At 53.0% G+C, this 19,002-nt stretch overlaps 3 protein-coding genes across 4 annotated transcripts; all 3 read right to left on the reverse strand.

The window, feature by feature from the left end:
- Positions 1–641: 641 nt before the first annotated feature.
- On the reverse strand, positions 642–5,144 carry LOC308123102 (uncharacterized protein). Its single transcript, XM_080485379.1, has 3 exons — positions 5,127–5,144; positions 2,800–3,234; positions 642–2,555 (listed from the first exon to the last, which is right to left on the reverse strand). Exons 2-3 carry the CDS (start codon positions 3,083–3,085, stop codon positions 1,066–1,068), a joined length of 1,776 nt encoding a protein of 591 aa, XP_080341505.1. The 5' UTR covers positions 3,086–3,234; positions 5,127–5,144; the 3' UTR covers positions 642–1,065.
- On the reverse strand, positions 5,084–13,112 carry LOC308123100 (uncharacterized protein). 2 transcript variants are annotated; one of them, XM_080485376.1, is made up of 3 exons: positions 12,782–13,056; positions 12,344–12,411; positions 5,084–6,751 (listed from the first exon to the last, which is right to left on the reverse strand). In XM_080485376.1, exons 1-3 carry the CDS (start codon positions 13,051–13,053, stop codon positions 5,175–5,177), a joined length of 1,917 nt encoding a protein of 638 aa, XP_080341502.1. In that variant the 5' UTR covers positions 13,054–13,056; the 3' UTR covers positions 5,084–5,174. The 2 variants fall into 2 exon arrangements, with proteins under 2 accessions (XP_080341502.1, XP_080341503.1); XM_080485377.1 differs by lacking the exon at positions 12,344–12,411 and having other exon boundaries at positions 12,782–13,112.
- A 263-nt stretch (positions 13,113–13,375) lies between these two features.
- dnai2b (dynein, axonemal, intermediate chain 2b) lies at positions 13,376–18,855 on the reverse strand. The gene is made up of 12 exons (XM_080485378.1): positions 18,561–18,855; positions 18,215–18,376; positions 17,782–17,900; positions 17,566–17,708; positions 17,373–17,486; positions 17,158–17,297; positions 15,352–15,474; positions 14,894–15,117; positions 14,157–14,292; positions 13,933–14,079; positions 13,648–13,860; positions 13,376–13,554 (listed from the first exon to the last, which is right to left on the reverse strand). Exons 1-12 carry the CDS (start codon positions 18,741–18,743, stop codon positions 13,513–13,515), a joined length of 1,746 nt encoding a protein of 581 aa, XP_080341504.1. The 5' UTR covers positions 18,744–18,855; the 3' UTR covers positions 13,376–13,512.
- Positions 18,856–19,002: the final 147 nt, after the last annotated feature.

The raw sequence follows: 19,002 nt of genomic DNA on the forward strand, positions 1-19,002 counted from the left end.
GAGTCTGTTCACGAAATTTGGGCAGTTCTTTCTGCAATTTTCAGTCTGTACATGAAGTGTGGGACAGTTTCAGAGTTCCTGGGGTAGTTCATTCTGCTCGATTTTGTCATGCTTTGGGGCAGTTATCAGTCTGTTAGGGCAGTCTTTGGGGGATTATTTGCGGTAATTTGGAGCATTTGCAGGGTGTTAGGACACATTTTGCCCCAGCGTGTGGTGTTGGTGCCCCCTGTTGGCCGCTGGCTCAAGTGAGAGAGGTGGATTGTGGGAAAAAAAAAGTCTCTCCTTGACTGAGTTGCAGCTTGTTGCCCCCACCATCCAGATATATCACCCCAATGTGCACACGCACATGCACGCACGAGGTGATCATTTCCAGGAAGAGGTGCACAGAGGGAGAGAGAGAGAGAGTGTGTGTGTGTGTGTGTGTGTGTGTGTGTGTGTGTGTGTGTGTGTGTGTGTGTGTGTGTGTGTGTGTGTGTGTGTGTGTGTGTGTGTGTGTGTGTAAAAGTTACTTCCTGGCCAACCGGGTGCATCCTGTGAAAACACCCCCACCCTTCCTCCCACACGCTCCTGTTAATGAAACTTTGAACATGTTTTCCCGACATTGTTCCAGCTGAGCTGCTCTTCACCTCCACACAGCGACTGCAGGTAACAGAGACTTTTTATTCATTTCATTTTGGAGAATCATCACAGAAAAACACCCATATAAAACAAAAAGTGCCCCCCCTCACCACCACCTTTTAAAAAAAAAAAAGACTTATTACTGTCCATTTCAGTGAGAAATCAGTCTGATCCAGAGTCTCATCTGCTCTGATCAGAGCTGCAAGCACAGTGACCATGTGGTCAGTATTCCCTCCTCCCTGTGGAGGGCAGTGCTGAGCGCGCTGAACACATTGCTGTGCTCAGGAAGAACATGAAGCACACACATCCCTTTTATTATTGTTGGCACGCACACACGCACGCACGCACAGCTGATGGGTTGTGTGTCCGGTATTCTGCAGTCTGTGGGTGTGTGAAGGCCTCACAGGTACAGTCGGAGTCATGTGACAACCCCCCCCCCCCCCCCCCTCACAGCTGCACGAGTCCTGGATGATATAAAACATCGGTCCTTTGCGGGTTGGGCCCCTCCTCCTCGCCCTCGCCGCCCGCTTCGCCCTCGCCGCCAGCCAGGTGGACTTTGAGGTGTCCGTTGAGCGAGCGCTTGGCCTGGAAGCTCTTCCCGCAGACGTGGCAGTGGTAGGGCTTCTCTCCAGTGTGTATCAGCATGTGTCTCTTCAGGTCTACGTCCTGCATGAAGCCCTTCCCACACACCTGGCACAGGAAGCGCCGCTCCTTGTTATGGAAACGCACGTGCGTGTCCAGCGTCTGCTTCTGCGTGAAGCCCTTCCCACAGAGGCTGCAGGAGAAGGCACGCTCGCCGGTGTGGATTTTCAGGTGCGTCTTGAGGTTCCCGCTCTGGTTGAAAGACTTCCCGCAGAAGCTGCAGGCGTACGGCTTCTCCCCGGTGTGGATGCGCATGTGCATCTGCAGCGCCGACTGGCCGGGGAAGCTCTTGCCGCAGGTGTCGCAGGTGCTGCCGGCGTCCCGGTGGGAGCGCAGGTGAGCGGCCAGGCTGTCGGCGGACTCGTACTGGTGTCCGCAGAGGCCGCAGCTGGAGGTCGGCTCCTGCAGGTGCGTCTCCACGTGCTTCATCAGCAGGCTCTTGCGCTCAAACGCGTCGCCACACACCTTGCAGTGGTACGACGGCGCTGAGCTGCGGAAGCGTTTTAGTTTGAGGCCTCCGTCCTGCTGGTGTGTGGCCATGTGGCGGCGCAGGCTGCTCCTCCTGTTGAACTGCTGCACGCACACGTCGCAGGAGTGTACGGCCGCCGTGCTGTGCTCCTCCATGTGGCGCTCCAGCGAGGTCATGTGACAAAAAGCACGGCTGCACTGTTTGCACTTGAAGGGCTTCTCGGCGGCGTGCACGTGCAGGTGCGACGTGAGGTTTCCCTTCTGACTGAACTTCTTGCCGCAGACGTGGCAGCTGTGCGGCTTCTCGCCAGTGTGCAGGCGTACGTGCAGCTCCTGCGCCAGGATGGAGTGGAAGGTCTTCCCGCAGAAGGAGCAGGTCTTGCTGTTCTCTTGGTGCGTTTGCAGGTGCAGCCTCAGCGCATCCGCCGACTCCAGCCGCTCGCCGCAGAATCCGCAGCGGTTGTCCGGGTCGGCTGCGCAGACATGCGTGACGTGTTTGAGCAGAAAGCCCTTCCCCTGCAGCGTGCGGCCACACACGAAGCAGCTGAAGCTGTGCGAGGGAGCCGAGTGCCTCCGTCTGCTCGAAACACCGAGCGGCGGCCGGCCCCGCCTCTTCCTCCGCAGCGGTCTGACGGTCACCCTCCGCCCCGTCCAGTCGCTGTTCGGCTCACCATCGCTGCTTGCCGAGGCGATTGGCTGGTAGGAGGGGGAGGGCGAGCGAGGGGTCGACGGGCGGGACGCCCCGCTGCCTGCAGGGTCGGGGTCCAACTGGTTCAGGTCCTGATGGTGCAGTAAAGGTTGCAGGTTGGAGTCAGGAGGCAAAAGCTCTAAGATGAAAAATACAAACAAACAATTAGAAGCAATCAGAGAGCAGCAGATACCCACACAGCCAATCAGAGAGCAGCACAATAGTTCAGGCGGTTCATGACTGGATGAAGTCTGTGATGCGTTCAGGAGCAGGTGAGTGTGTGGGGAGTCTCGGTTCACTGGGCGGTTGAATGAAATGTACTACCAGGCTGTCAGTCTTGTCTGTGTCACCGGCGCGTCCCGGCGGGCCGGGCGGGGACTGACCTGCTCTGCTCAGCAGCACTTTGGGCTTGAGCACGGCGTCCAGCAGCCTCCTCTGGCTCCGGAGCTCCCGCTCTTTGCGCTCCAGCCGCTCCTCGTACTCCACCACGGTCTCCTCCAGCAGAGCGACGATCTCCTCCGCAGCCGCCGTCAGTCGCTCGGTGAGCAGCGCTCTCAGCGCCGGGAGCTCCGCCGCTTCTCCTCCGTCCTCCAGCCGCAGCAGGAGCTCTGCGGCGGCGGCGCTCATCCGCTCGTGGACCGACACCCGCAGCAGCTGCACGGCGCACATTCTGCGGGGTTCTCCGCACTCAGTCGCCGCACAACAAAGACGTAAACACTCCCGAGTTCCGCGTCGACAACGCTTCGCCTGGAAGACAGCGACGCGGCGCGGCAACAGTGAACCCTGGCGGCGCGGAGGAGGAGCGGTTTGTCTCTCCGCTGAAAAAGGAAGGACGGACTCAGAAACTTGTCAGAGTGGAAATGATTCTGGCTCAGATGGCCGAACTTCCCTGAAGCTTTCTTCTTAATGATAAGTTATTTTTACCAGAAGAATAAAACAGAGAAATCTGTTTCTGCTAATCAGCACAAAGCTGATTGGCTGATCCCGCCACATTTGTGAATACGCATCGTTTTTGCATTTTCGTTTCAGAAGTTGACGTTTACGCAACAGCATTTCAAAAATGAAAATGTCCATGGAAATGACAGAAACTAAAAAGGATGTAGTTGACATGTTGGGCCACTAGTTGGTGTTTTCTTTTTGTAATGAAACCACACACACACCCAGCAGAGAACAATTCGCTCTAAACATTAACAATGGGAGAACAGACATTCTAGTGGACAGACAACTAAGTTAGATTATTACAGTGACTGTCAAAATAAAACTACCGAGTCCCGGGGTACGTCCGAATTGTCCCTCCTGTCTCCTTCTCTATCACTCCTCCTTCACCCCGGAAGGGTTCTGTGTGGCGGCCATGATGAGGACCGTCTGAATCCTCAATAAGCAAAGGAAAGGAGGCTCGTTGCTTCCTTTAGAACCTCCTTTAGCCTAGGAACCACTGACGCTTCCTTTAGAACCTCCTTTAGCTTAGGAACCACTGACGCTTCCTTTAGAACCTTCTGTAGCTTAGGAACCACTGATGCTTCCTTTAGAACCTCCTTTAGCCTAGGAACCACTGCTTCCTTTAGAACCTCATGTAGCGTAGGAACCACTGACGCTTCCTTTAGAACCTCCTGTAGCGTAGGGACCACTAACGCTTCCTTTAGAACCTCCTGTAGCGTAGGAACCACTGACGCTTCCTTTAGAACCCCTTTAGCATAGGAACCACTGACGCTTCCTTTAGAACCTCCTTTAGCCTAGGAAACATGGACGCTTCATTTAGAACCTCCTTTAGCGTAGGGACCACTGATGCTTCCTTTAGAACCTCCTTTCGCTTAGGAACCACTGATGCTTCCTTTAGAACCTCCTTCAGCCTAGGAACCACTGATGCTTTCTTTAGAACCTCCTTTAGCCTATGAACCACTGATGCTTCCTTTAGAACCTCCTTTAGCCTATGAACCACTGATGCTTCCTTTAGAACCTCCTTTAGCGTAGGAACCACTGATGCTTCCTTTAGAATCTCCTTTAGCTTAGGAACCATTGACGCTTCCTTTAGAACCTCCTTTAGCCTAGGAACCATTGACGCTTCCTTTAGAACCTCCTGTAGCTTAGGAACCACTGAAGCTTCCTTTGGAACCTCCTTTAGCGTAGGGACCACTGATGCTTCCTTTAGAACCTCCTTTAGCATAGGAACTGATGCTTCCTTTAGAACCTCCTTTAGCCTAGGAACCACTGATGCTTCCTTTAGAACCTCCTGTAGCTTAGGGACCACTGATGCTTCCTTTAGAACCTCCTTTAGCGTAGGGACCACTGATGCTTCCTTTAGAACCTCCTTTAGCCTAGGAACCACTGATGCTTCCTTTATGAACCTCCTTTAACCTAGGAACCACTGATGCTTCCTTTAGAACCTCCTTTAGCCTAGGACCCACTGATGCTTCCTTTAGAACCTCCTTTAGCCTAGGAACCACTGATGGTTCCTTTACCAAAGGAGACCAGCTCATGTTCCCCCACAATTCCTTGAGGCGACAACATTTAAAGGAACCCGCTCATCGGAGCGTTCAGGGAAACTCAGGATGACTGAAAAAGGGAGCAGTTGCTAAAGCAATAATCTGCCTTTGGATTCTTATTCTCTCATATCTTTGGAGGAATGTGGAGCTGCTGTGAAAATCAAATGACGTGTTTGAGACAGAAACTTGTGAAAATGTTTATTATCAGAGATCAGTAGAAAAGTCACCTGATTCATGTGGTGAGATGTTCAGTTCTGAACCACCACGGGCGCCGCTCACAGCTGGATGAAGTCTGCTTGTCCTCCATCAGGCCTCTTAAGGCAGGGCTCCGAGGCGGCGGCTCGCTCGCCAGTGTGGACCTTCATGTGCGAGTCCACGGAGCGTTTCTCCTGGTAGCGCTTGCCGCAGACGGGGCAGCTGTAGGGTTTCTCGCCGGTGTGCGTCAGCATATGTCTCTTCAGGTCGATCTTCTGCACGAAGCCTTTGCTGCACAGCTGGCAGCCGAACGGCTTCTCCTTCTTGTGGAAGCGCTCGTGTGTCTCCAGTGAGATCTTCTGGCGGAACCTCTTCCCGCAGAGGCTGCAGATGAAGGGCTTCTCGCCAGTGTGGATCCTCATGTGAGAGTCCAGGTTCCCGATCTGACGGAAGGCCTTCCCGCAGACGCGGCAGGTGTACGGCTTCTCGCCGGTGTGGATCCTCTTGTGCACATCTAGGTGCTGGCCCATGGTGAACTTCTTGCCGCAGACCTCGCAGGAGTAGAGGCGTGGCTTACCGCCCGTGTGGCTCTTGATGTGCCTCTTCAGCACAGTGTTTTCGATGAAGGTCTTCCCGCAGAACTCGCAGATGAAAGGCCGGTCGCCGGCGTGCAGCTTCATGTGGCGCTCCAGGGAGCCTTTGCGGGGAAAGTCTTTGCCGCAGTGGCTGCAGCTGAAAGGCTTCTGCCCGGTGTGCGTCCTCATGTGGATCTCCATGTCCCGGAAGTTGATGCCGCAGATGTGGCAGGTCTTGCTGGTCTCTCTGTGGCTCTGGATGTGGAGCTGCAGACCCTCGGAGGACTGGCACTGCTCGCCGCAGACGCCGCACACCAGCTCGGCCTGGTTCAGATGCGTCTCTGCGTGCCGTACAAAGTTCCCTTGGTTATGGAAGGCGTTGCCGCAGACCTTGCAGCGGTGGGACGGAGGCAGACCGGGTCTGCGGCGGCTATCGGCGGTGGGCGGTTTGTCGGCCTCGTGGCTTTGAGCGTGGCGCCTCAGCTCGCCGCTCTTGGCGAAGCTTTCCCCACAAACTTCGCAGCTGAAGGGTGTGTGTCCGTCGTGAGTTTTCACGTGGCGTTCCAGTGAGCCGGCGTGGCTGAACTCTCGCGGGCAGACCCCGCAGGTGAAAGGCTTCTCCGCCGTGTGGGTCCGCATGTGCGTGGCCATGTTGCCCTTCTGGTTGAAGCCTTTTCCGCAGACGCTGCAGACGAAGGGCCGCTCGTCGGTGTGCAGCCTGCGGTGCGTCTCCTGCGCCCGGATGGACGGGAACTTCTTTCCGCAGATGTCGCAGGTGCGGCTGCGGTCGCGGTGACTCTGCAGGTGCAGTCGCAGGCCGACGCCGGACTCCAGGCGCTCGCCACACAAACCACAGATGCACTCAGACTCCTTCCAGTGTTTCTCCACATGTTTCATCAGGAAGCCTTTCTTGTCAAAAGACTTCTGACACACTCTGCAGCAGTGAGGCGCCTCCGCCTCGCCGTCCCCCTGCAGGGCGGGGCTGTCCGTCCGGTGCTCCGGCTCAGACACGTCCTCCTGCGTGGACGAGATGCCGGGCGAAGACTCTTTCCGACTGCGGAGGCCGATGGTCAGACACAGTCCTGCAGAGGAGGCAGCACAGAGTGAAAATCACCTCCTACACGTCTTCATGGGGCTACTAACTTATGTGATTGTGAATTTTCTGAATTCTGTCTGAAGAATATATTTTTATTGCACGATGTCTTTCGAGCTGGAGTTTGGGGAGCTTTCACCCACCATACAGCAGCATAGCTTGTTTGGTCGAGCGGTCGTCTCCCAATCGGAAGGTTGCAGTTTTGATTCCCCTCTCTGCCTGCCTACATGCCAAAGTGTCTTTGGGAAAGACACTGAACCCCGACCTGCTCCCATTGGAGTGACAGCGCCTTGCACGGCTGCGGCCACCAATGGGCTGTGTAAAGCGCTTTGGGGCTATTGTCAGCGAAAAGGCGCTATACAAGTTAAATGATAAATAAATACTCATCACACAGCCATGGAGGCATCCAATCATTCATCTTCTACAACTTTATCCTGTGAAGGGCGCTGGTATGGCGTCAATTTAGTGCCAAAATCACAAGCACATAAAAACTGTAATCGTGCACAGTTAGACGACTTTCTGCACTCGCTGTCTTGGTCTGTCGCTTGCTGTAACTTCTGTGATCTCTCGGCACGCCGTCATGTTGAGTTTTGGCACTTTGGGGGCGGGCATTGCATAATATTGCTTGTGATCCCTCCTCCTTTCTGATTGGCCACTTTAAATGTCACTGTTTCCCGGTCATCAAGTTAATGACAGACTATCAATAGAACTAATGAATACGATTTTAATATTACTTATTGAATTAAATTTACATTTCTGTGAACCCAGATTTAGGAAAATTAGGCGTTGACCAGTAGTCAGTTTAGCTGGCAGAATTAAAAGAAAACAAAAAAACGAGCTTAATTACATTGGTCCCAGTATAAAATCTAATGAAATCTGAGATAACAGCCTTGATAGCCTCTACTGTACCTCTAACGATGATGTTTAAAGTGACCAATCAGAAAGGAGGGGGGATTAAGAGGCCGTCTATGCAAGGCCCACCCCCAAAGTGCCAAAACTCAACGTCACGGCGTGCTGAGAGATCAAGGGTGTCACAGCGAGCGACAGATAGAGGCAGTGAGCGCAGAGAGAGATCCTTTAAATTTAAAGGTTGCAAAGAGCCGGCAGTACAAATAAATACAGACCCTTTCCAAAAAATTTGAATATCATGGAAAAGTATATTTCTATAATGACATTCAAAAAGTAAAATTTTCATAGATTACAGATTCAGGTCCCACAATTCAAACAATTTCAAGTATTTATTTGTTTATTTTGACATAATTTGGGTTCCCAGAGGTCTGGACTAGGAACCCTGATCAACAGATCCAGGATCTCTCTCTGTTTCCTGGTTGACTGATCGAGATGTGAGTGATCCTGATCCTCGTTACTACCAAGCAGGTTATCAACTCACTAGTTCAACCCAGACCTTCACATGAAAGGGGCGGAGCTTGCAGCGTCTGACCAATCACACACAGAGAAACCCTGCAGAGCAGTTTACAGATTTACTGAAGGAGCAGTTAATCTCTGAGATTATGAAGAATTCAAACATCCAGCAGCTCAAAGCAACACTGCTGCTGCAGCCAGAACCTTCCTGACTGGTAATCCTGACTTGGTGAGATTATACCAGATTAATTTATCAGCGATATGAACGGACAGCACGTCTGCTAATCAATCAGTTTCACTTTATTCCAGCAGAAACGTGTCGGGCTGAACTTCCTCACTGATCTTCTTAAGTTTATATTTTCTATCCAGTTGTTTTGAGTGTTTGATGTTGGAATATTAATTCATCACCGTGACGACACCAGGAGTTCTGGTTCCATCAATTCATGGTTCTGCAGTTCTGTCAGGTGTGATCATGAACCTCATTATTCCAGATCAACAGAACCTGGAACAAGTCCAGAACCAGAACCTCCTTCAGAGCCTCAGAGACCAGGATTTATTTTATTATGTCAAAAAGATCTCTAAATTAATTGATCATCTCCTCTCTGCTGCAGCTCAGAGCTCAACCTGCCCACCAATCACCATCACTGAAGAATGGGCGGGGCATTTTCCAAGAGATCTGATTGGTCAGGAGGCGGAGCTCTGACCTCTTATCCAGAACATAACCTGCTCCGGAGCAGGTTAAACATCCAGCATCTGTTACCATGGTGATTTATCCTGGTGAGAAGTGAGCGAGAGTCGTAGTACAGAAAACCAGAGTTAATCCTGAACTTATCTGGAGAAGAGGAAATCCAGCTTCATAAAACTCATGAAAACAGGAATCCAAAAAATTAGAATACTGTGAAGAAAACAGCCCAAATTCTGCCGGGCATGAATGAATGTTTTAAACTGAGTGTCACACTAATCATCTACTAAAGCACCTGCACAGGTTCCCCCAGGTGTCATTAAATTGCTTCAGTTGGGTTGAACATGGGGAAGACTGCAAACGTGACAACTGTCCAGAAGACCATCACTGATCCCCTCCATAGGAAGGGGAAGCCACAAACCCTCCAGCTCAGGAGGCTGGCTGCTCACAGAGCGCTGGGTCCACAAACCCTCCAGCTCAGGAGGCTGGCTGCTCACAGAGCGCTGGGTCCACAAACCCTCCAGCTCAGGAGGCTGGCTGCTCACAGAGCGCTGGGTCCACAAACCCTCCAGCTCAGGAGGCTGGCTGCTCACAGAGCGCTGGGTCCAAGCATGGCAATGGAAATTCTAGTGGAACAGAAAAGATTGAAGAATCTGGCAGAGTTCCAGAAGAGTGGATAGAAGCAGGAGGCACAGCTTCAAAAACCTCTACATTCAGAACCATCTGGGAGATGAGCTCCAACTGTGGGGTTCTTCGGGTCAAACCCCTTCTGAGCCTGAGCCAACAGAGGAAGAGTCTCAACTGGGCCAAGGAGAAGAAGGACTGGACTGCTGGCCAGTGGTCCAAGGTCCTCTTTTCCCTTGAAAGTAAAGTGTCCCTTTCATTGGGGAATCAAGGTCCAAGACGGGTGAGGAACAGAACCCAGACTGCTTGAGGTCAAGAGTGAAATCTCTACAGTCAGTCATGGTTTGGAGTGCAATGCAATAAACTCTGCTTTCTTAAATCCAAGGTCACCGCAACAGTCCAGCAGAATGTTTCCCAGGACTTCATGATTCCTTCTGCTGAGGATCTGTGTGGAGGTGCAGAGTTCCTCTTCCAGCAGGACCTGGCCCTGGCCCTGGCCCTGGCCCTGGCCCTGGCCCTGGCCCTGGCCCTGGCCCTGGCCCTGCCGCCAGAAGCACCTAAACCTGCTTTGATGCCCCCGTGCCATCACAGTGCTTGACTGGCCAGCCGACTGGCCAGACCTGAAGCCCCCTGAGACCCTCTGGGGTATAATGGAGAGGAACATGAGGCCACCAGACCCAACAACAAAGAAGAGCTGACAGCGAGCATCAAGGAAATCTGGGCTTCCATCCCTCCCGGGCAATGCCACAGGCTGACTGCCTCAATGCCACAGGCTGATAGGCCTCAATGCCACAGGCCGACTGCCTCAATGCCACAGGCTGATAGGCCTCAATGCCACAGGCCGACGGCCTCAATGCCACAGGCCGACTGCCTCAATGCCACAGGCTGACTGCCTCAATGCCACAGGCTGATAGGCCTCAATGCCACAGGCCGACTGCCTCAATGCCACAGGCTGATAGGCCTCAATGCCACAGGCCGACGGCCTCAATGCCACAGGCCGACTGCCTCAATGCCACAGGCCGACTGCCTCAATGCCACAGGCTGATAGGCCTCCATGCCACAGGCCGACTGCCTCAATGCCACAGGCTGATAGGCCTCCATGCCACAGGCCGACGGCCTCAATGCCACAGGCCGACTGCCTCAATGCCACAGGCTGATAGGCCTCAATGCCACAGGCCGACGGCCTCAATGCCACAGGCCGACGGCCTCAATGCCACAGGCCGACTGCCTCAATGCCACAGGCCGACGGCCTCAATGCCACAGGCCGACGGCCTCAATGCCACAGGCCGACGGCCTCAATGCCACAGGCCGACTGCCTCAATGCCACAGGCCGACGGCCTCAATGCCACAGGCCGACTGCCTCAATGCCACAGGCCGACTGCCTCAATGCCACAGGCTGATAGGCCTCAATGCCACAGGCCGACGGCCTCAATGCCACAGGCTGACTGCCTCAATGCCACAGGCCGACTGCCTCAATGCCACAGGCTGACTGCCTCAATGCCACAGGCCGACGGCCTCAATGCCACAGGCCGACTGCCTCAATGCCACAGGCTGACTGCCTCAATGCCACAGGCTGACTGCCTCAATGCCACAGGCTGATAGGCCTCAATACCACAGGCTGACTGCCTCAATGCCACAGGCTGACTGCCTCAATGCCACAGGCTGACTGCCTCAATGCCACAGGCTGACTGCCTCAATGCCACGGCGCACCGAGGCAGTGATGAAGGCAAAGGGATTCCAACAAGTATTGAAGACTGACATATTGTTTGGAAAGTTCCATATTTTGATTGAGTTCATGTGATTCTAATTTCTTTCCTTTTTTTCCTGGAAAAAGAGAGTAAATGGTGGTTCTCTTCACAGTGTTCTAACTGTTTGAATTCCTCTTTTCATGAGTTTTATGAGCTGGAAGCCCAAATTCTGACAAAATAAACAAATAAATACAACAAATTGTTTGAATTATGGGCCTTAAATCTGTAATCTATGAAAGTGTAACTTTTTGAATGGCATTATGGAAATAAATCAACTTTTCGATGATATTCTAGTTTTTTGGAAAGGGTCTGTACACAGATAAATAGTGAAGCAACAGACTACAACTACATCATCGGGTAAATAAATACCAGTAATAGTAAAAATCTGATAGTAAAACCGTGATTCAGATATAAATACAACAAAGAATGAAGGTCAAAGGTTCAATATGTATCAGCAGGAGGCCCGGCGGGGATCAGAACAGAGGTTTTGGCAAAACCGGTGTCATTTTTATGTTGAGACGGTGGGGGGTGTTGTGTTGTGGCAGCTGCTGAAAGTAACTCAAAGGGGATTTTTAATCTAACTTAGTTACTTTGGAAAACAAGTACTCAGTAAAGTAATTAAATTACCTTTTAGAGTAGTAACTAGTAATCAGTAATTGACTACTTTTTCAAGGCAACTGGGGCAACACTGTAAATGACACATAAAAATGATTGACATCTAAAGACACTCAGAATCAGAGCAAAGAGAGGTCACAAGCATGAAAATGGCTGATTTGTCGTCTAAATAATAACAACAATAATAATGAGGCAGAGGAGACAGCATGAGCAGTTTAATGCATAATGTCTGAGTTATGACCATTTTTTGTTTTGGTCACGAGGCGCGGAACTTTTTAAGCCTAGATGGAGAAACTCACCACCTTGATAACTTTTGATTTTGTAAATACAAGCATGTATATAAATATATGGTTTTTTGGCACTCTTTTGTCAATAGTCTCATTCAGAGTCAAAGTTCAAAATCTATAGCAGGACTCAATGACGGTCCTTGTATCATCTGATAGTGGTTCTGTGGTTGGCGCTTTAGCCTCCCAGCGAGATTGTAGAGGGTTTAAATCAAGCTGGGGATGTTTGCAGAGTTCGACGTTCTCCTCGCCTACGCAGGGGTTACCTCTGGATACTCTGCTTTCCTCCCACATCCTGGGATGGACTGATGACTTCTCCTCCCCCAGGTCTATTCTGGATGTAGAGAATTGTCTTTTGAAACATTTTTTGCTCAGTGGGAACTCGTAATCTAACTTAGTTACTTTTAAAAGCAAGTAATCAGTAAAGTGATGTTACGAGAAGTAACGAGAATCAGTAATCAGATTACTTTTTCAAGGAACATATGGCAACACAGTTGAGGACAGGTTCACCTGTCCAGGTCTTCGGTCCATCACAGGACAAACAACCACACGCACTCACATTCACACCTCGAGACAATATAATGTGACATGGTTTTGGAATGTCAGCAGAAACCCACGAACACGTCTGCAAGCAGGAGGTAATCAGCAGTACTTGAGTAAATGTACTTCGTTACTTTCCGCCTGTGCCCGGATCAGGGACTCACCTCCACCGGGATCCGCTGCGGCTCTCTCCGCGGACTCTCGGCTCTCCTGCACCGCGGTGAGGATGAGCTCCACGGCGGAGGAGAGGCGCTCCGTCAGCAGCCTCCGCAGCTCCCTCAGCTCCGCCCCGCAGCGCTCCCGCAGCAGGCGGAGGACGTCCTGCACGGCGGCGGCCAGCTGGAGCTCCGCGGCGGTGTGCAGGCTGCGGCTCCCCGGCTGCTGCTGCTGCGGCTGCACCTCCTCCTTCTGCCCCTCCGACATGATCCAGGCTCATCGAACAAAGGGCGCCATGTAAACAAAGCCGACGTTTCCGGGTTCGAGCGGCTGAGTCCTGACGTCAGCAAGCACGTGTGCAAACACGTCATCACGCAGCGTGGCTCCGCTAACAGCCCGGATGTCAAAGTATTATATATTCATTGTTGCAAACGCTGTTGAAAGAAAACTGCTCTATTGTTTTTCATGAGTTCAAATGACAATTTCACAATTAAACACTGACAAAGTGAAGGTGATTAAAAGAGTAAAAAAACTACTTTACTGATTGTATTTATTTAAACTCAAACCTCAAACTCTTTCTTTCTTCCTTTTTCTCTTTATTTCATCATTGTACTGTTGTGGAAATACACAAATAAAAACCTGATTTCTTTTATCGGCTCCAAAACAACACAAACACCAGGAGCCAATGAAAACAGCAGGAGCCAATGAAAACAGCAGGAGTGCCTCCTTCTCCTCCTCTTCAGTGTTCTTCCACTTCTTTTTCTTCACAGACTTCTTTTTCCTAGAAAAGATAGAGTCAAAACTAAAACTTCTTCCTCATCCCCTCCCTTCTGCTCCTCCTCACCCACTACCCCTCCCTTCTGCTCCTCCTCACCCACTGCTCCTTGTCCTCCTTTCTCCTCAGCTGTGTTAGGGTGTAGAAGTCTCTCTGGACTCTGTCCAGCAGTAGTTGTGGCTCCTCCTGCTCCTCCTCCCGTCCTCCTGCCTCCTCCTCTCTGCTCTGCTCCGATCGACTCCTCTCCTTCAAACGCAGCTCCCTCTGTCGCGCCTCCAGGATCTTCTCCCTCTTGGTCTCCCGCTCAAACATCTGGACACACACACAGGACTTGTAAGTGTGTGTGTGTGTGTGTGTGTGTGTGTGTGTGTGTGCGCTCCTCACAGCAGCCAGCAGACTCTTCTCGTTCCTCTGGACAGTAGACAGTCCTCCACAGACCTCCAGCAGCGTGGCATCGCCCTGCTGGGAGCCGCACACCACCAGACGTCCGTTCTCCTGCACACGCAGGCTGTACAGCGCCCCATCGCACACCTGAGGACACACAAGGCCACATCAACACGCCGCAGACACAGGGAGCACCACCAGGTCAGCAGGTGGAGGCGGAGCACCTTGACACTCAGGGTGGCGTCGCTCTGTTTGAACAGGATGTCCCACACGTCCAGCACACCGTCCATCTTCACCGAGAAGAAGACCGCCGGCCTGACGGGAGACCAGCAGGCGTCAGTCAGGTATGACATCTGGTACCTGAAACAAACACACAGACTGTCGGCTCATAACACTGAATGACACCCGTCTGGTGCTGGTCCCAGTTCAAGTCCATTCTATTATATTTCTAGAGCGCCAAATACAACACAGTCACCTGATGACACTGATGACAACAAAAAGAAGTCGTTCTTGAAAAGTTTTCTGTCCACATGTGAAACATCTGCAGGTAGGTCGCCATGTTGTTGTTAAGCGAGGTTACGGAGAGAGTCGCAGGGTTATAGGTTGAGTGTTTGGGCCATGACATCATTGTTTTCAGCTAATGTGCGTCTTGTCTGTCCATACGTCAGAGGAGAGGCAGAGTTTTCAAGTTTCTCCACTCTGGAATTCTTTTAAAAAAAAAAAGTGATTTTATTCTTCTGAAACGCCGTGTCATGTGGATGATCAGACAAAAACAATGGTTACATGAAAGAGCGTTGTCGTGGTGACGGACGGGGGATCAAAGGGTTGGACGTTCTGCTGGTCTGGTTGGTGGATATTGGATAGAAGCACAGAAAAAAGCAACAAAGCAACAGATTGTCAGAACGCAGTCGGTTGCAGATTGGCGGGGGAACGTAGACCCTGGTTCATGTCGGGTTCCCACCTGGTCCACATGATGGAGGACTCCTTGATGTCCTCGGACCAGATGCGGGCCGTCCAGTCGCCGACGGTCAGGAAGTTCTTGGGGAAGAAGGGGTTCCTCTGCAGGGCGTAGACAGGGCCGTGGTGGCCGTCGTACGTGCTCACGATCTTCTCGGCTGCCGTCTTTGCTTTCCTGTTGCAGGAGACCACCAGACCCTGCTCGGTGCCTAACATGAACTTCGTCGGCTGCAGAGACATGAGGACAATTTTCGATTTTCACACAATGACTGTGATCACAGATCGAAACCAACCAGGTTCAGTGACTCTGTACCGGCCAACATTGTCTCTGATCTGCCTGTACGTTACCAGCTTTAGCCTCAGCAGCTTTAACAGAGCAGCTTTAACAGAGCAGCTTTAACAGAGCAGCTTTAGTATTAGCAGCTTTAGCATGAGCAGGCTTAGCGGATCAGAGCATCTTACCATTGTGGCCTCAAACTCCAGAGAGATGGCTCCTATCGCCCGGTCCAGGTTTCCTTCCCGACTCAGATCCAGAACCAGACGCTCTGTAGGCTCAGTGAGCCGGCGCACATCCCACCACAGGACCTGATGAGGACACCTGTCCGTCACACTGCGTCTCCATCACCTCATCTGTCAGTCACACTGCGCCTCCATCACGTCACTTGTCCGTTACACTGCGCCTCCATCACCTCACCTGTCCGTCACCTCATCTGTCCGTTACACTGCGCCTCCCTCACGTCACCTGTCCATCACACTGCGCCTCCCTCACGTCACCTGTCCATCACACTGCGCCTCCATCACGTCACTTGTCCGTTACACTGCGCCTCCATCACCTCACCTGTCCGTCACCTCATCTGTCCGTCACACTGCATCTCCGTCACCTCATCTGTCCGTCACACTGCGTCTCCATCACCTCACCTGTCCGTCACACTGCGTCTCCATCACCTCACCTGTCCGTCACACTGCGTCTCCATCACGTCACCTGTCCATCACACTGCGCCTCCATCACGTCACTTGTCCGTTACACTGCGCCTCCATCACCTCACCTGTCCGTCACCTCATCTGTCCGTCACCTCATCTGTCCATCACGCTGCGCCTCCATCACGTCACTTGTCTGTCACACTGCGCCTCCATCACGTCACCTGTCCGTCACACTGCGTCTCCATCACCTCACCTGTCCGTCACCTCACCTGTCCGTCACCTCATCTGTCCGTCACACTGCGCCTCCATCACCTCACCTGTCCGTCACCTCATCTGTCCATCACACTGCGCCTCCATCACGTCACTTGTCTGTCACACTGCGCCTCCATCACGTCACCTGTCCGTCACCTGTCCGTCACACTGCGTCTCCATCACCTCACCTGTCCGTCACCTCACCTGTCCGTCACCTCATCTGTCCGTCACACTGCGCCTCCATCACGTCACCTGTCCGTCACACTGCATCTCCATCACCTCATCTGTCCGTCACACTGCGCCTCCATCACGTCACTTGTCCGTCACACTGCGCCTCCATCACCTCATCTGTCCGTCACACTGCGTCTCCATCACCTCATCTGTCCGTCACACTGCGTCTCCATCACGTCACCTGTCCATCACACTGCGCCTCCATCACGTCACTTGTCCGTTACACTGCGCCTCCATCACCTCACCTGTCCGTCACCTCATCTGTCCGTCACCTCATCTGTCCATCACGCTGCGCCTCCATCACGTCACTTGTCTGTCACACTGCGCCTCCATCACGTCACCTGTCCGTCACACTGCGTCTCCATCACCTCACCTGTCCGTCACCTCACCTGTCCGTCACCTCATCTGTCCGTCACACTGCGCCTCCATCACCTCACCTGTCCGTCACCTCATCTGTCCATCACACTGCGCCTCCATCACGTCACTTGTCTGTCACACTGCGCCTCCATCACGTCACCTGTCCGTCACCTGTCCGTCACACTGCGTCTCCATCACCTCACCTGTCCGTCACCTCACCTGTCCGTCACCTCATCTGTCCGTCACACTGCGCCTCCATCACCTCACCTGTCCGTCACACTGCATCTCCATCACCTCATCTGTCCGTCACACTGCGCCTCCATCACGTCACTTGTCCGTCACACTGCGCCTCCATCACCTCATCTGTCCGTCACACTGCGTCTCCATCACCTCATCTGTCCGTCACACTGCGTCTCCATCACCTCATCTGTCCGTCACCTCATCTGTCCGTCACACTGCGCCTCCATCACGTCACATGTCCGTCACACTGCATCTCCGTCAACTCACCTGTCCATCAGTGGAGGCGGAGAAGGCGTCGGTCCCGGTCTTGGACTGCAGCCAGATGACCTTGTAAACCGGGTCTGTGTGACTTTGCTCCACAGATGAAAGTTCCACCGGCTGGCCGCCTCTCCGGGTGTCCCAGAACACTGAAAGCAACGCCCTGTCGGGTTAAACATGGCGGCTGTCATGATGCTGGACGGCGAGAGGAGACCTGAACCCACCGATCTGACCGCTGTAGCTGCCGCCGGCCAGCGTGTGCGAGTCTTTGGGGTTGTAGTCCAGACAGACGAGGTGGGACGGCGGCTTCAGGGTCATCTCTGGTCTGTTCGAGTTCTCTGAAAAACAGACCAGGTCTGTTGAGCGCCCCGACACATCAGAACCAGCAGAACCAGGCCCGCAGGCTGACCCACTCACCCACGTCCCAGATGTAGGAGTCCAGACTCAAGTCTACGCCACTCCTCTGGAACTCCAGGCAGGAGTATGCCGCTGCCAGTCGTCGGCCTCCATCCGGGTGCCACGACAGGCCGCTGACAGTGCGCTTCACCTCATTCGGGTCTCTGGGGGACCGAGGGACAGCCAGTCAGTGTTCGTAAACCGAGCAACGTGACGATTGGCCGACGACGCCTGTACCTGAACACGTTGATGGTCTTGGCAGACGGCGGCTCCTGGCGCTCCTCCACCTCCTCCTCCTCAAAACAGTCCTGATAGATGTTCATGGTGTTGTTCTGTCTGAGGTTGTGCTCCATCACCTGCCCTGGAACAGAACTCCGTCAACCCTCTGCTGGGCCCATCTGGACTGGTGTGGTCCTATGTGGTCTAATTTGAGCAGATGAGGTTCTACATGGTTCTGTGTGTGGTCTGATATGGTCTGAGGTGGTCTGATATGGTCTGAGGTGGTCCGATATGGTCTGATGTGGTCTGATATGGTCTGATATGGTCTGAGGTGGTCCGATGTGGTCTGATATGGTCTGATGTGGTCTGAGGTGGTCTGATATGGTCCGATATGGTCTGAGGTGGTCCGATATGGTCTGAGGTGGTCTGATATGGTCTGAGGTGGTCTCACGCTGCCCAGCCGCGGGATGGCGTCGAGGTAGCTCTCGTCCTTCTCGACCTTCTTCCTGAAGCGACTGGTTTGTTCCATGTCATCGGGGTTTATGTCTTTGGGCCACCCACCCTCCACGTGGTTTATCCCGCGGCTCCCCGACTCGAAGCGCTCTGTGTTCACCTGAAACCACAAACACACCTGATCTGGACCGGGTCTAGACTTGACCTGGACCAATCTGGGCCGGGTCCATAATCTGAAGTCTCCAAAGCAGAAACACTTTTGATTCTCTTAAAGTGTTTTTGTTTTCAGTTTCATCTGAGCTGAGCATCGTGTGAACGTCTCGACCCGGTTCCGGTGGCCTCACCTGGTGCTCGGACACGGCCCAGCAGGCCTGCAGGCCCTGGTCCCGCCTGCCCCGCTGGATGAACCGCAGGCCCCGGTCGGGCTCAGGCGGAACGTCCGCCAGCAGCTCGGCGCTCCGGTCGGAGAACAAACACTGCCGGCCCAGCTCGCGACGCAGCCGCGTGTACACGTACACGACCTCCATGTCGCCGGTACCGCTGACGTACCAGGTAACTGAAGTACCGAGTAACGACTGCTCTCCGTCAACCTGCAGGAAACCTTAGCGGCTCCTGCTGCGATGTTGTTTATGGTTTCCTAGCAACGGCAAACCGGAAGCACGTAAACAAACACACAACGTGTCCCTTTCCTTCAGTCCAAATAACTTTGTTCACCGACCAGAACAAAAACCAGACCAAAGGTTGGTCCAGAGGCTGAACCAGGTCCAGAAATGTCGACCATGGTTT

The sequence above is a fragment of the Lipophrys pholis genome (assembly GCF_963383615.2).
Source record: "Lipophrys pholis genome assembly, chromosome: 17".
NCBI lineage: Eukaryota > Metazoa > Chordata > Actinopteri > Blenniiformes > Blenniidae > Lipophrys > Lipophrys pholis.

Excerpts from the sequence above, each read along its gene's own strand:
- LOC308123102 (XM_080485379.1), bottom strand. The coding sequence starts at position 3,085 with ATGTGCGCCGTGCAGCTGCTGCGGGTGTCGGTCCACGAGCGGATGAGC. Across the intron at positions 2,556-2,799 it reads AGTGCTGCTGAGCAGAGCAG|AGCTTTTGCCTCCTGACTCC; the intron begins GTCAGTCCCCGC and ends TTTTCATCTTAG.
- LOC308123100 (XM_080485376.1), bottom strand. The coding sequence starts at position 13,053 with ATGAGCCTGGATCATGTCGGAGGGGCAGAAGGAGGAGGTGCAGCCGCA. Across the intron at positions 12,412-12,781 it reads CGCAGCGGATCCCGGTGGAG|AATAGACCTGGGGGAGGAGA; the intron begins GTGAGTCCCTGA and ends CTCTACATCCAG. Across the intron at positions 6,752-12,343 it reads GGAAAGCAGAGTATCCAGAG|GACTGTGTCTGACCATCGGC; the intron begins GTAACCCCTGCG and ends CCTCCTCTGCAG.
- dnai2b (XM_080485378.1), bottom strand. The coding sequence starts at position 18,743 with ATGGAGGTCGTGTACGTGTACACGCGGCTGCGTCGCGAGCTGGGCCGG. Across the intron at positions 17,901-18,214 it reads CCATCCCGCGGCTGGGCAGC|GTGATGGAGCACAACCTCAG; the intron begins GTGAGACCACCT and ends GTTCCAGGGCAG. Across the intron at positions 13,861-13,932 it reads AGAAGAGTCTGCTGGCTGCT|ATGTTTGAGCGGGAGACCAA; the intron begins GTGAGGAGCGCA and ends GTGTGTGTCCAG.